The sequence below is a fragment of the Peromyscus eremicus genome, chromosome 8b (assembly GCF_949786415.1).
Source record: "Peromyscus eremicus chromosome 8b, PerEre_H2_v1, whole genome shotgun sequence".
Taxonomy (NCBI): Eukaryota; Metazoa; Chordata; class Mammalia; order Rodentia; family Cricetidae; genus Peromyscus; species Peromyscus eremicus.
In genome coordinates, this window is record NC_081424.1 from 44,996,290 (window position 1) to 45,010,939 (window position 14,650).

General features: G+C 44.1%; 1 protein-coding gene and 1 long non-coding RNA gene across 4 annotated transcripts in view; one reads left to right on the forward strand and one right to left on the reverse strand.

Annotated features, from left to right (window-relative positions):
• Positions 1 to 5,609: 5,609 nt before the first annotated feature.
• Positions 5,610 to 6,727, reverse strand: LOC131918584 (uncharacterized). The gene is made up of 2 exons (XR_009381027.1): positions 6,471 to 6,727; positions 5,610 to 6,363 (listed from the first exon to the last, which is right to left on the reverse strand). It is a non-coding gene; the product is annotated as an uncharacterized LOC131918584 (long non-coding RNA).
• Positions 6,728 to 7,178: 451 nt separating this feature from the next.
• The window catches only part of Stxbp5 (syntaxin binding protein 5), a 135,606-nt gene continuing 128,134 nt past the window's right edge, over positions 7,179 to 14,650 (forward strand). For all 3 annotated transcript variants that reach the window (XM_059272756.1, XM_059272757.1, XM_059272759.1), the window contains exons 1-2: positions 7,179 to 7,465; positions 8,706 to 8,803. In XM_059272756.1, coding sequence (XP_059128739.1) covers positions 7,313 to 7,465; positions 8,706 to 8,803 — 251 coding nt within the window. In that variant the 5' untranslated portion in view covers positions 7,179 to 7,312. The remainder of the gene's footprint in view (positions 7,466 to 8,705; positions 8,804 to 14,650) is intronic.

Below are 14,650 nucleotides of genomic sequence, written 5' to 3' on the forward strand. Positions count from 1 at the left end.
GGAAAATACAAATAATACAGTGGAATTAACATGGGCATTAGACCAGAAATGTACCCCAGAGTGGAAGATGATGGACCTAGAGGTAGAGAAGTAAATATTCCAATTGCGAGCCTGTAGGTCCACTATTGTTGGGCAAAGCAAGGGGTGTTTACTAAAAACACATCAAGGAGTCCATTCTGAAATTAGGACTCCATGCTAGATCCTATGAACTCCAGCCCATGGATAGGAGCGAAGAATCTTTTCCATCCTTTGTATTATGCCCCTGGGAGGCTCTTAGATCCTATACATGTTTTCATTCTTAATACTGTTCTCTCTGTCTTTGCTCTGATGGGTTCTGGGAGAGAGGAATGTTCCTACTGTCCCTCCGTTAAGGTATTTTTTTCTTTTTTCTTTTTTTTTTTTTTTTTTGTTTTTATTTCCTTGAATTGTTTCAAGAGTTAACCAGAAAGAAATGTGACTTGGCATCTAAAAGCCAACAGTCAGGTGACTAAGACTTGTGACACTAGTCTGTATAGAGTCCCAGAGCCTAAGTGGGAGGCAGGTTGATGCTACCTGCTAGAGGGCCCTGTCAGGGGGAAAGGTGGTCAGTTTTCTGTTAGTGAGCTGGCACTTAGTGCCCTGTTTGCTAGATAGAGGACATATTTTGTGTGGTAATTAAATTGGGGTGGGGCAGGGGCAGGTTGTGAGGGAGGTAGACCTTGGTAATGACGTCAGATTCACATTTAATATACTCGATTGAGTCTAAGGGATTTTTTTTCTTTTTAAGAGTACACAGGTTGATGCTCAATGATTCAATTAGTAATAGTTTTTGTTTGCAAGTCTGATTTTTCAGGACGGCCTGAAAGCCTCAGGTATGCAGTACCTCAGCAGATGATGCTCTTTGGGTCCTTCCTGGACAGATCAAAGGCATGACAACCTCTCATCCTTCCTCGCTCAAGGCTGAGCAGCTGAGGCATGTGTGAGGCACGTGAGCGATTCTGCGAGGTAGGGCAGAGGCCAGCGAGAGTCATCTGAGAGGCATGTGAACTGGGAGAGAGAGAGAGGCACATGAGGGCTGCATGAGCGGCCATGGGAGCTGAGGCACGGAAGGCTGCACGGGAGCTATAGAAGAGTCTGGATGGAGGTCTGTGAAGAGACACATGAGAGGGGCACGAGAGACCCCTGACAGGTGGGGTGTTTGAAGGATACCTGTGAGAGTCAGGCCCGGGAGCATGTGAGAGGCACATGAGAGGCACGGGAGCATCAGTGGCCACGTGAGAGGACTCTTAAGGTATTATACAAGGCCACGAAGGGATGGAGGAGTTGTGAGGGGTTGCAGAGGCCACGTGAGGGGCACAGGGCTCCAGGGTATCCAACATCAGCGGGAGAGGCCACAATGCCCAGATGTGACTCGAAGTCTAATCATGAGACATCTTCCTTTTTCTGTGGGTTTTGTCCCAAGCAACAGCATCATTGTCAAGCAGCATCTCTTTGTTTTGGGTGTGTGAGGTAAGAGGTTCAGTGTGGGATAAACTTCAAGTGGACAGGAAGGGTGGGGCCATGGGAAAAATATGAAATTAAACTTCTGTTCAGAGCTCACTCCGCTACCACAAAATATTTACAGGGAGCTAATTGCATAAAATACGCTGTTGCTAGGTTTTCAACCCACAAACCTAATTTTCACAAGTGATTTAAAAACAAAGGTGATAAAAATTTAGCAAAATGCTCAAAATACAACATTTAAATCCCAAAATAAGGTACTCTAATTAAAAATAGTGAGCGACTTGTTTCCTTATCAAAAACGATTCCTTTTGTAGAAATAGCATTTGAAATACTTGAAGGAATTTGACAAGATTGTTCTTTCACACCTTAGGTAAATGCCACATAGCTTGCCTACACTTGGTTCTGCTAGTCTCCGTTTTCACTTCTGGAATGTTCTCTTCATTTGACCTTACTGGATAATTTTTGCTTATGGTTTAATGATATCTTACAAAAAAAAAAAAAACCCAAACAAAAAACAAAAACAAAAACAAAAAATCCCACAACTTAAAAACCATAGAAGTGGCAAAGCTAGTGTGTGGTTTTATTTAGTCTGACTTAACATCTGTCTGATCTGTTTTTCTGGAAAAGTTAAAGCTGGACAAAGATCACAATGTAGTAGATCCTGCTTGTTGCTGTCAGGCAAGGCTTGTTTACTTAGCTGATCGTGCTTGTGGAGTCCATGCAGGTATAAACGGTGACTGGAAATTACCTACCCATGAGTCATGACTGTGGAAATGATGCAGTACAGTATCAACCTTTGCAGTTCTCGGGCTGAAATTTGAGGTGGGCGTCTGGCTCCTTTTCTTCCTCCCTCCCCTGCCATCAGCAAATCCCCTTGGTACCGCTATTAAAATGCAATTCAGAATGTGACTGACGGTTTGCATTGCTACCGCTTTTAACCCCTCTGGCCCAAATTACCAAGGATCATTGCAGTAGCCTTTGAACGGTAGAGAGAAGTGACAGGAGAATGTAAAACTGGACAGTGGAAGACGGCTACACAGCCCTGCATTCCTTCATTCAGGGAGGTAGATGGAGGCTAAATTTCTGTTAAAATACTTGAACAAATCCACTTAGCTAATTTCCACAAAAGAGGAAGGGATGTGTCGTAAGTAGACGGTGGTATAAGGACGACAGCTGGGAAGTGAGTGGCACGTTGGGAATGGAGATGCTGTTTCCTGCCTGCCTGGAGTCAATGGTGTGATAGTTGCTGCTCCTCAGACTCATATGGCACGGTCATTCAAAGCTTCTCTATACGCGAAGCAAAGTAAACCACCCAGCCTCACCTCTATATGACTCCAAAATTCAGCCCACCTGGGAGCGTCATAATTCAATTCCAAATTCCCAGAATTTTTATTCCTGGGCTTGGGTTGGTTTCAGATTCTCACCTCTGATTCTGTGAGCTGGGAACAGTATTCCCTGACTAAAAACAGTCACTCAGGGCTCATTGTCTTGACAAGATCTAGGAAACACTTTCCAAAAAAGGAAGTCTGAACTAATTAACATCTATGCTGCAACTGGTAAATAATTTAAATTCAATACTCTGTTAAAACACGCTGTGAATCAGTTACTGTCACACTTATAACCCTTTGGGACTTCATAAACTGAAGTTAAGTCAATAAAAATGAATGTTAGTCAGTGATGCAGATGTCACTCACTTTCCAGAAAGTCTGCCAATAAACAAACAAACAAACAAAATACGTACTTGAAGGTTATCTCAACCAATGCCAAGCTGCCTCTGTATATAGCCTTCATTCAGCTGCCCCTGTACATAGTCTCCATTAATCTGGTGAATATTAAATCTGATAACGAAGATTGGCAGGTTCAGAAATGTATACCTTTCTGGATTTAGCATTCCATGTTTCATAATGTAACAGACTCTCTTTCTTGTGTGTGTTTAGATTTCTTTTTGCTTTGTATCAAGCCTGTCAGTATTGCTACTGTCACCCAGGTTCAGCTAAATGCAATCCACTTATTGGTAAGTTGGCAGTGGTCTGCTATACATATAATAACCGGTTCTAGTTCATTCCTCAATAAGTAGGTAAGAAAAATTTCCATTTGAGAAAGAGACAATCATTTGCCCAAAGGCCTAATAGAGCTATTGAACTGCTTGAAGTCAACATATTGATTCATTCATCAGGACGAAACACAAACTCTGCTGAGAAATTACTACAGGTAAAATTAGATCCTTTCTGCTAAAAATTAAACCAAACTATAAATTACTAAATGTAGCAGAATATTATTTTAAGGTGTGATACTTTTGTTTTATGTTGCATTTGTTTAACACAGTGAAGCTGCGTTACTGTGCCTGTCTAAAACACCTGATGGTCTAATAAAGAGTTGAACAGCCAATAGCAAGGCAGGAGAAAGGATAAATGGGGTTGGCAGGCAGAGAGGTTAATAGAAGAAGAAATCTGGGAAGAGAGATGGGAGAGGACTCCAGGGGCCAGCCACCCAGCTACACAACCAGCTAGCCATGGAGTAAGAGTAAGATTTACAGAAGTTAGAGAATGGGAAAAGCCCAGAGGCAAAAGGTAGTCAGAATAAGTTAAGGAAAGCTGGCCAGAAACTAAGCCAAGCCAAGGCCGCGCGCATTCATAATTTAGAATAAGCCTCTGTGAGTGATTTATTTGGGAGCTAGGTGGCAGGCCCCCAAAAAAGGGTAAAAAACAAACAACAACAACTAAAGTCTTAGTCTAGGCTAAATTTTCATACTTTCATAAATTTTACACTTATTTATTAAAATTTTCAATCTTAATTTTTTAAAACAGCCATCAGTTGAAATTGATTTATAAGAAGTCCCAGTAGGAGCTGGCAAGATGGTGCAGTAGTTGAAGGTGCATGCCGTCAAGTCACAACCCAAGGTCAACCCATCCCCAGACCCACAAAGTGGAAGAGTGAACCAACCCCAGAAGATTGTCCTCCAACTACTTAGTCCATGTTCTGTGTATGTGGGTACCCACCTCACCCCAAAATACACACACAGAGAAAATAAACATAATGTAAAACAGAAAGAAAAGGAGTCTGAGGACACATCATTTTATCTTTGTTATTATAACACTAACCATTTAAATGCCCCAATATTTCTTACTAAATGGATTTCTGGATATGTTCCACTGTCCTGTAATATCATAAAACAGATCTACACTCACCTTCAATTCTAGGACTCTTCTGGACTGGTGTTGTGGGAATGGCAGGATGAATTCAGAATCTGATGAGATTGCTAAGGTAAAGCAATAACTCTACAGCAAAAACAGGGGCCTGACCTAACCTGGTGACCTCAGGTTTCCATCTCAGAGACCCTGATGGACCAAGAAATTAACATTCTTGGAGAGCAACAGTGGGCTCAGCAATGTAGCCCTAACATTTTTGTTCTTCCCCACCCCTATTTAGGCGATTGATCTCATTTCTACACATGAAGTAACTCACATGATGAATTTGTTTCTGAGGTAAATAAATAAATTTGCCCAACTTTGCAGAGATGACCAAGGGCTGGATTGGAACTTCTGTCAGGCATATGGAAGCCAGAAATCTTTTGCTACATCACAGGGCCCCTGGACAGAAAATTGTGATCTCCCTTGAGTTTTGTAATTCAGTGATGATTCTTATCGACAATTTTATTCTAAACCTAGGTGGGCAAGCATATCATAAAATTTAAGGGTGTGATTTACCTGTTCTGTAGGATCATTTGGACTTTTAAGAAAACTATGGAGGTAGTTCAATTTTTAAAAGTCTCCTTTGCATCACCCTTGGGACGTTCTCCTCTCCTTGATTCCTTGGATCACTGCCTGCTCAGCATAAGATGGCTATCCCCATTTCCAGGCCTTCCCTGATTAATTCAATGCCCCTCCTCAGCCCTCCACCGCTGAACTCATACGATTTTGATTTTACATTTGGTTATGTGAGGTCGTCCCCTTGACACAGCAACAAATTTGTTGAAGAGAAGTATTGCGTTTTTAAGCCCTTTGTGCCCAATATAATGTGTCAAACTGGACAAAATGTGTTTCAGAAAACAACATCAACTCCCCACCCCCATCCCAAACAAAACAGAACAAAACAAAAACCAAAAGCGTAGAGCCACTCAGAACTAGTTTAGGAAAGTCTTCAAATTTGTTTTATTCCGTTCCCTCCCTTTGGTGAATTAACTTCCTCTTTCAACAAGTATGAAACTACAAAGCAAAGTTTTAGAAGTTCCAAGTGGAAGGCATCTTCTTGGACCACAGAACTCCAGAAAACTACACTTCCCGAAATTCCCTGAGACCCAAACCTAATTGGTTTGCTGACTATTCTTGAAGGCAGGTTCTATCTGCTCATAGGCCAATGCGGTGAGGAGACTGTCCTGAATGGGAGAAAGTAGCCAATCACAAGGCAAAGGGAGGCGCTTCTGATTTTGGTGCGGAACTAACAAACCCTGGTAGCATTTGTGTTTTTGTTTTTTTTGTTTTTGTTTTTTTCCTGGTCGGGGCGGGGGTCTTAGTCAGCCTAAGATTGGCCTTTCGCTGAGACCCTTGACTCTACAGAAGGTCTTCCTGTGTTCCTCTCCTTCTGATTATCCACCCCCACCACCTCTGCTTGTAGAAAGCACTGGGCAGAAAAATTCCTCTCTCCGCCCCCAGCACCAATTTCTCTCCACCGCTGCAAACTTGAACCACTCCTCTCGTCTCTTAGCACTCGGGAAGACACGCAGGAACATTGGCGGGCCGATCTGAGCAAAAATTTCACCTCCCTCTCCGGTCTGACGATCAGAGAGGCTCCAGGGGGCTGTCGGTTGGCAAATTAAACTGGCCGGTAGACAGGACTTTGTAACAAGGAGTGGCGAGGAGTGCTGGCCGCCACCCACTCCGCCTGCCGAACAGATTCGGGGTGGTGGGTGACCTAGGTCGGGGCGATGGAATTCTCCCCCTTAGGGGGACCGATCCCAGTCTAGCCACCACCCGCCCCCCTCATTTTACCTCCAGCAACACCTTCATGAAGGAGGCTGGGCTTCTCCCTTTGGGTGTCTCCTAGCTGTCATCTCGCCACTGACATAATCGTTGCCTGGACGCTCCGTGGCGAGCCCAGGGTACAAAGCCACCTGAAAGCACACAGCGGGAGCTTGAGTGACAGGACTGGAGGTGCGGGCCTCGGAGCCCGCGGGTCCGCCAGCCAGCTGCTGCCCCGGCCCTCGGCAGCGGCGGCGGCGGAGGATGATTTAAGCCGCGGGCCGGGGGCGGGGGTGGCGGCGCGCATGCGCACCGGGCAGCCCGCTCCGCGGAGGCCCAGCTGCCGCCACCGCCGCGGCCGGCGCTGGAACCGCGGCTCGCCGCCTGCTCGGCCGGGCGTTGGGGGCCGGGGGACCGAGGCTTCCGGGAGGTGACAGCGAGCGTCCGGGCGGCCGGGAAAGAGAGCGGCAGGCGGGTTCGGGGACCGGCTCTGGGTACCCGGGCCATGCGGGCCGGGCGGCTGCGCTGAGCGGGAGGCCGAGCCCGGGACGCGCCGAGGGACTGCGGGGCCGCGGGGCCATGGATGCGGCGGCAGCGGCGCGGGACGGCGGGAGCCCGGCCGCCACCAGGTGAGGAGGCGGCGTCGGGCGCCACTGCAGCCGCGGCGGCCTCGGAGGAAGAGGGCTCGCCGCCGCCGCCGCCGCGCGCCCGTCGTCGCAGCCCTTCCTGTTGGGATTATCTCCTGCTCTCCGCTCCTTCGCACTCCGCGATCGAAGCCGCCGCTGGGCTTCAGCTGCTCGGACTCCTTCCCACCCGGTGCCTCCGCTCGCCGGGGCCTCGAGGAGACAGGACCCCCCTTGGGCAGCGAGACCATGAGGAAATTCAACATCAGGAAGGTGCTGGACGGCCTGACCGCAGGCTCGTCCTCGGCCTCGCAACAGCAGCAACAGCAGCAGCACCCGCCGGGGAACCGGGAACCCGAGATCCAGGAGACGCTCCAGTCCGAACACTTCCAACTGTGCAAGGTGAAGGGAGCGCGCAGCCCGCCCCCCCGCCGAGCTGTCTTGGGAAGATTGGGGTCGTTTGAGGGGGCCGCTGGGCAGTACCTGGGAGCGCGAGGGCAGAGCGCGCCAATAGAGCTCAGAGCTCCAGGAAGGCGCCCCCCACCCTTGACAGACGTGCCTTGCCAGGGGATTTTGGACAGATCCCCCACTTCTTGTAGTCGATGTCTTTCCCTTTTCATAAAAAGCAATCGTTTGAAGGCAACCCAGGCATACTCCCTTGTTTTTTAATTCCCATCCAGACACTGGTAACAATGGTCTGGGAATACTTTTATATTCGCGCATATTTTATTATCTTCCACTGACGTCGAAATTTTCCAGCAGTGTGTGATGAACGCCGTTTGTGGGCAAGGCAAACCTGTTCAACCAGATCTTTTTGCGCATCACTTTTTAGAATGCGGGCGAGCGGCTCACCACCTGAAGTAGCTTGTTCGGTTAAAAAGTTAGTGCGGAGATTTTTTGGCTGTGAATGGCACGGTGATTGCCACAGGGTCCTGTAATTCAGAAAGAATGATGCAGCGGATTAATTCGCAGATGCTCAATGAGAAAAGCACTCGAGCCTCCGTATCCAGACGTGCCTGCCTCCTAGATAGCCATTCCGTCCTTCTTGTGTCGGGGGCTTACAAGCCTGAGTACAATTTTTGTTCTTATGTCCTAAAATTATTCCAGACTTAATAGGAAATTACAAGATTATTTTTGCACCCTATTTCCATTCTTAGAATTGCAGATGTTGATATTGAGGTTGATGCTTCTTTGACTAAACCCTTCAAATTAGTTTCGTGACAACTTTTCCTTAGAAATCCCTCCCTTTAGCATTCAAATAAAGCTACGATTTGGGTGATTGCTCTTCAAATGCAACACGAATCACCTTTTTTTTGCAAGGATTTTACAGAATTTTGAACCACTATAGACTTGAGTAACGTGTCGTCAAACAGAATAGTATCCGCTATTCATAGGAAATTGTCCTCTGTGGAGTTACCAGCATTGTAGCAAAGCAGGAGTTTAAGTAGATTTGTGCTTCTGGCTCTGTGATCCTTAGGATAGACTCCACCCTCCAACCCCCAGCTCCCCCTTAAAGTGATAAGTCCCTGTGTGTGCATTGTGTCAAGTGTAGTTGGTTCCAAGTCTAATGCCCCTGTGGGCTGTTCTGTTTTCGGATTTTGCCTGCTGCCTTGGTTCCTGTGATGTCACTGTGCATCCCCAGACTGTTCGCCATGGATTCCCCTATCAGCCCTCAGCCCTGGCCTTTGATCCCGTACAGAAGATCCTGGCAGTAGGAACTCAGACTGGTGCTTTAAGACTGTATCCTTTCTTGAATTAAAAAAAAAAAAGAAAAGAAAAGAAAAAAAGAAAGAAAAAAGGAAAAGAAATGTTTTTGTTTGCTTGCTTTATCATCCCCAGCCCTTCTGTATTGCTCATTAATCCTGTATTTCCTCTTCGGGTCTGTATTATAAGAAATCATGTGGTGCTCGCTTTCCCTTATTTATTATAGCTGTGTTTAGGTGGTATGCTGTAAGAAGGATGGCTCCGGGCTCTCAGCAGTTCCTCAACATGAATCAAAACATCAGTCTAAAGTTTGTTGTAGTAACTGCTTTTTTTTTTTTTTTTTTGGATGGCTCTAAGATCCTGAGGGGAATACAAGTGCGTGTATTAGGGGAATAATGCCCAGTGCCGACAGGTAAAGTTCAAAGACCAAAGTAGCCTGAGTCCAGTGCACCGGCAGCTGCTTGTTACATGCTGTTTATAGTGGGTGTTGAAACTTAACTGTCTAGCAGTCGCATGAATTAGAAGCGGGATTTGAATTTGATTTGTTTTCCACATGTCCACCCAGATAAAAACATGAAGCTGTGACACCTTATCAAATTGGGCTGGTATTTCTAGAGATTTCAGGGCCTTGTTTTGGAAAATACATAGACATAAATGTCCTGTGGTGACAGACTTTTCCTTTTGTTGTGTGGCAAAAGCTACGAAGTACATTAACATGTAGAGAAATCATGTTTTTTTTTTTTTGTTTTTTGTTTTTTCCTGATTGTATGTGAATTGTATAGCTTTGGCATAGGCATCTTTCAGATTCTTCACAAGAATTTTTTCAAGAACATCTTTTTGGTCTGAACAATGAAGACTTTCCCACTTCCTCTTTTATGCTGTTTAACTTTAAATAAAATGTGTGATTGCTTTCACTCTGACATTTAAACATACCTGGCTAGCCCATTATTGAGATGCTGTGCCGGTAATAAACCAGCCAGCCCCCGGTGATCTCACTGGACGTTATTATTGACAAGAGAAAGGGTGGGGGGGCGGTGGGGGGAGGGGCTGGGCTTATTCTATTTACAGGTCAGGTTTTTCAGCATTTGATTTAAACATGAGGCAGGAATTTCACTTATGATCTTTTCAGACATTTCAAAGGTGTCCTTTATGGCGTCAGAATATGCCTCACGTTTAACTCTGAGGATGCTATCTTGCAATCATGATGGGCTTTCAGGGTAGTGCATAGCTTTGGCCTGTCTCTAACGGTAAAGCCTCAAGTTGGTGGTTTCTGCAGCGTGCACAGACTGCTCTTGGCCAGATGGCTAAACTGTTGAGACTAGAATATCCTTTGACTTCAATTGCTTGGATGTTTTTATTTTTACAAAGACATCCTATTTTAGTCTTGCAAAGATAGGAATAGTTAATTTTCTCAGTGTTCAGGGAAATATAGTTTCAGGACCACAGGGCATTGTTCTAGAAGGACTGTTTGGAACTGAAATATTTTTCCCTCCAGCAAAAGAATTCTGTTATGTGACCGAAGGGAGGGAGGAAATGAATTTAATCAGTTACTTTTAGATTATTTTTATTTCCTCTTGAAGAATTTTTTTTCTTCCTGTTTTCTCTGGCCTCAACAGTTTTATTATATAACTTTTTAACAGCCTTTTGATATTTAATTATATGTGCCACCAGCAAGACCGACTTTGTAAAGCAGTTGCAGTTATTTGTCTTACAAATACCTTAAACTCCAATTTACATAATTAGCAAGTGGAGCCAACAGAACAATTAACATGCTGGGCCTGTGGTAATCGCTAGTTCAAAGGATCAGGTGTCCAAAATGATCACTCCCATGAGCATCTGGGCGTATATATCTCCTTAGAGTTAAATATTAGGGAGTCAAAGTGATCCTGTGGTTACAGTGACCCTGTCCTTTTCTTCAGAACTCCTTGCTGTATTGAGAATGAAATCCTGAGAGCTCTTTACCGGGTCTCTGCTGCTTTTCTCTTTTAGAGCTTTGCTCCCACACTCTAGATTGGCAAACTGGCTTGCCTGGCAGCACTCCCCCCCTCCCCCCAACCCCCAGTCATTCCTCCTGTGAGGGGAAAGTACCAGATGAGCCTAGAGCTTTGTTTGTTGTGGTTCTGATGTATAGAAAACAACAGAGGCCTTTTTACAAGTTTAACACGTATATTAAGTGTTTTGTTCTGCTATTTTTTTTTTTGAAACTGGACAGATATCTAAGTGTATGCATTCTAATTTTAGAACTCCGTATTGGTTTAACTCGCATGTTTGTTACAGGCCCGCCTATTATCGTGTTTGTTCTGGTTTCCTCTTCTAACTGGTTTCTTCCAGGCCTTCTGTGCACTGTCATTTTAGACTTTTATTCTCTAGACTATGTTTTCCCAAAAAGGTGTTTTAGGGAAGAAGAATACTTTTAAATCAAATATCCTTTGATTAAATATATATATATATATATATACTTTCTTAAGTGGGATTGGGCTTTATGGATTCCAAATGCAAGCATAGCCTGTTTGTTAATGGAATACATAAACGGTGGCAGTGTAGCCTGAGTTGACTGGCTTACATGGAGTTGAAAGCAAAACAGGTCCAAAAGGCTGATCGAGCAAACCATATCTGGTATCTAATGGTTACATCTAAGGGTAGTGAAAATTGAATCCTTAATGAATAGCTAACCAATATTCAGGCAAAATAGCTAATCTATTTATTGCATTAATGTTCAACACATGATGGATGATACCATTTTGTTTCATCAACCTTCTTGGTCTCTGAAGAGGACTTGAGGTTGCCATGTGTTTACTGATAAGAAACAGGAAAACACAATCTTATGTAGCAGGTCATGTAATAGTGATATAATTTGTCTTCCATTATTTGCCACAGGGAAATAAATAACATTTGATTTTTATGAGTAATCTAGATAGAAAGTTTGGAAAGGGAGGCCATGCTAAAGAATGGAGCATTTTAACCCATAGTGCTGCTGTCTTTTCTAGACTCTTGGTCACAAGTGTAGTTGCTTCATTGTCAGTTATCATGGCCTTGATCATATTTTAACATAAAATTTTATCTATGAACAGTGAGGGGATTAAAATTGGGGCATTTTATTGTTACGATTTAAAGGACTAAGGAAAAATAGAGCTTCATATTTACTGAATGTGCAACAAGAGAGGAAACTCAGATAACCTCCTTTTTTGTATTCGTGACTCGTGCACAGTTCAAGGTACTGGGCAGTCTGTTTTGATGAGGTAAAGTCTTGCATACAGGGTTACAGAATGGTGTCTGTATTTGGAAGCCCATTTAATAAGACTTAACAAAGCCTTAAACAAATATTGGATGGTAGACTGTGTGGTCTGAGCTCCAGTTCTTGCCTGTTTTCTTTTTTCAACATTTTTTTAATGATTTATTTATTCTTATTTTTAATGTGCATTGGTGTTTTGCCTGCATGTATGTCTGTGTGAGGGTGTCAGATCCCTTGGAACTGGAGTTGTGAGCTGCCACGTGGGTGCTGGGAATTGAACCTCGGTCCTCAGCTAGTGCTCCCAACAGCTGAGCCATCTCTCAACCCCATTCTTGCCTGTTTTTCAACAAGGAATTTGTCTTTCTCTTTAAAATTAAGGTGTTGTGTTGGTTCGTTCAAAGGCAGTTCTGTGATTTCAGATTCCTGTGTGTCTAGGCGAGTAATTCAAAAGAAATGAATATATGGCCCTCCTAAAGGCTTCTAGTTCTAATCAAAGGGCCGGAACTAGTCAAACCTTGCAGTTAGAAATCTGTATAGAGATTCACTGTCTTTGGAGAGTTAGATTCTAGATTAAATTCCTAGCCCTTGATCACCATTTCTACACAGTGATAAGGATGCACAGTGATAGTATGAAGATTTAGAAAAGTTGTGACAGGGAAAACTGTGGGCGTAACCATGGTATAGGAAATGATAGCAGATTGAGGGAATGTTGGGGAAAACTTCTGATTGGAATAATGATCCTAATTGAGTCGAGAGTAGAAACAAGCTAATGAGAGGGCTGGGAAGATAACTCCGCCAGTAAAGAGACTGCTCTGCCAGCATAAAAGCCCATGTATAAGCCAGGAACAGTGGTGTGTTCTTGGCGTTCTAGTGCTGGGGAGGTAACTGGGCAGCCTAGGAAAGTGGATGAAGTTCAGGTTCCAGTGAGAGACACTGTCTCAAAAAACAAGGTGGACGGCTTTTGAGGTTGGCCTAGAGGCTGTATGTGTGGACACACATGTGAACCTGCACACACCACATAATGTGTATACACACACACACACACACACACACACACACACACACACACTAAGCCAATAGAATTTTAGCCTGGAGGTGCTTTTGCACCAGCAGTCATTTAAAGTATTTGACAGGAAGAAAGTGTGGTTCATGTGCATTTGTTTTGTCAGGCAACAGTATCGTGGATGAAAGAACAAGGGGAACTTCATGGGTTACCATAATCATGGAGGTAGTAACATGGACCCCAAAGAGATGTGTCAGAATGGGCACTGGAGAGGGGCGTGGCTGCTTTCTATGAAATCTCGGGGAGTGAGTCAGGATGAAAGTGCCCAGGGAATTACAGAACAGAAAAGGATGAATGTTGAGTTGGAAATTATGTCACTTTCTACTTTACTGCAGTGCCGTTCTGAGAAGGCAGTCTGGGCTGCTGCTTTTAGCATGAGAATTTGATCTAGTTTTATGTTTAAATGAAACTAAGATAGATATTGTGAGTTTTATAATTGATGATGTAGAGTGATGAAAAGCTGTTTAACATTTGGGATTCGTTTGGTGTTTCTCAGTAGTTGGTAGTGGGCTGGACAGTTTAATTCTGTGAGTTTGTTCAGGACACTGAGAAAATTTAAAACTGGTTCTCACCTACTAAATGTCAGTATCAGCTTTTCAGTCAGTGTGACAGCTCCAGGCACCTGCTTCTGGTGTATCTGGTTGCAAATCACTCTCCTTAGCTTCAGCTTTCTGTTAGTTAGAAAGGAGTCAGTAACCCACCTCCTGAGATTGTCAGGGTTCGGAACAAGTAAACATGTAGCTGTTAAGGTTGCAGAGCTGTTTGTTGAGTGTTCGCTGGTGACTGCCATTATTACGAGAGTTCTCTGTCGTTTTGATTTTCAGGTTCTATACTCGTGGGTTCCTCAAATGCTTTGTGAGAAACAGCTCAGTGCCAGACCTTAGAACAGCCTCCGTTTCATCAGTTCTGTAGCTGATACAATCTTTGGAAAAGAAGTTCTTGAAAATACCTGGGTCTTGCTTTAATTTTGCCCCTTGTTGTAATGTTTGATGGATGTGGATGTTTGCCTACTTCTGTTTGTGCACTGTTTGCATGCCTGCAGGCCAGAAGAGGCAGGCAGACAGTGTGAGCCACTGTGTAGGCGGAACTGAACCCAAGTCTGGAAGAGCAGCTAGTACTCCTAATCTGTGAGCCATGTGTCCAGCCCAGTTCTGCCTTTTAAATGGCTGTACTCTTCTCAACTGTAAATTCACACAATTGCAAATAAATATGAGAGATAAATAGCATACATAAAAGTTCTTACACATAGTACTTAATAAACTGATATGTAATGATTTTATACTTTTAAGATAGCATTAGAATGTTCGGCTTCCCTACTTGTTAATGTTATTTTTCATAACATAATTATACTACTGAAACAAAGATTTGGGAAAGACTCTTGGTTTGAAATAATGAAATGAACTAGTTGAAATGAACTAGTTGACAAATAGCCACACTTCCATCCTGTCTTCCCTTTGCAGGGTTGTGTTTATTCCTAAGGGGGCTCTTGTCATTGGGAACGGAGCTGTGGAGGAAAAGTAAGCAACGCCACACACACTCACATCTCAAGTCTGCTCCCTGTTAAAGAGCACTTGGCGTAAACAGAAGA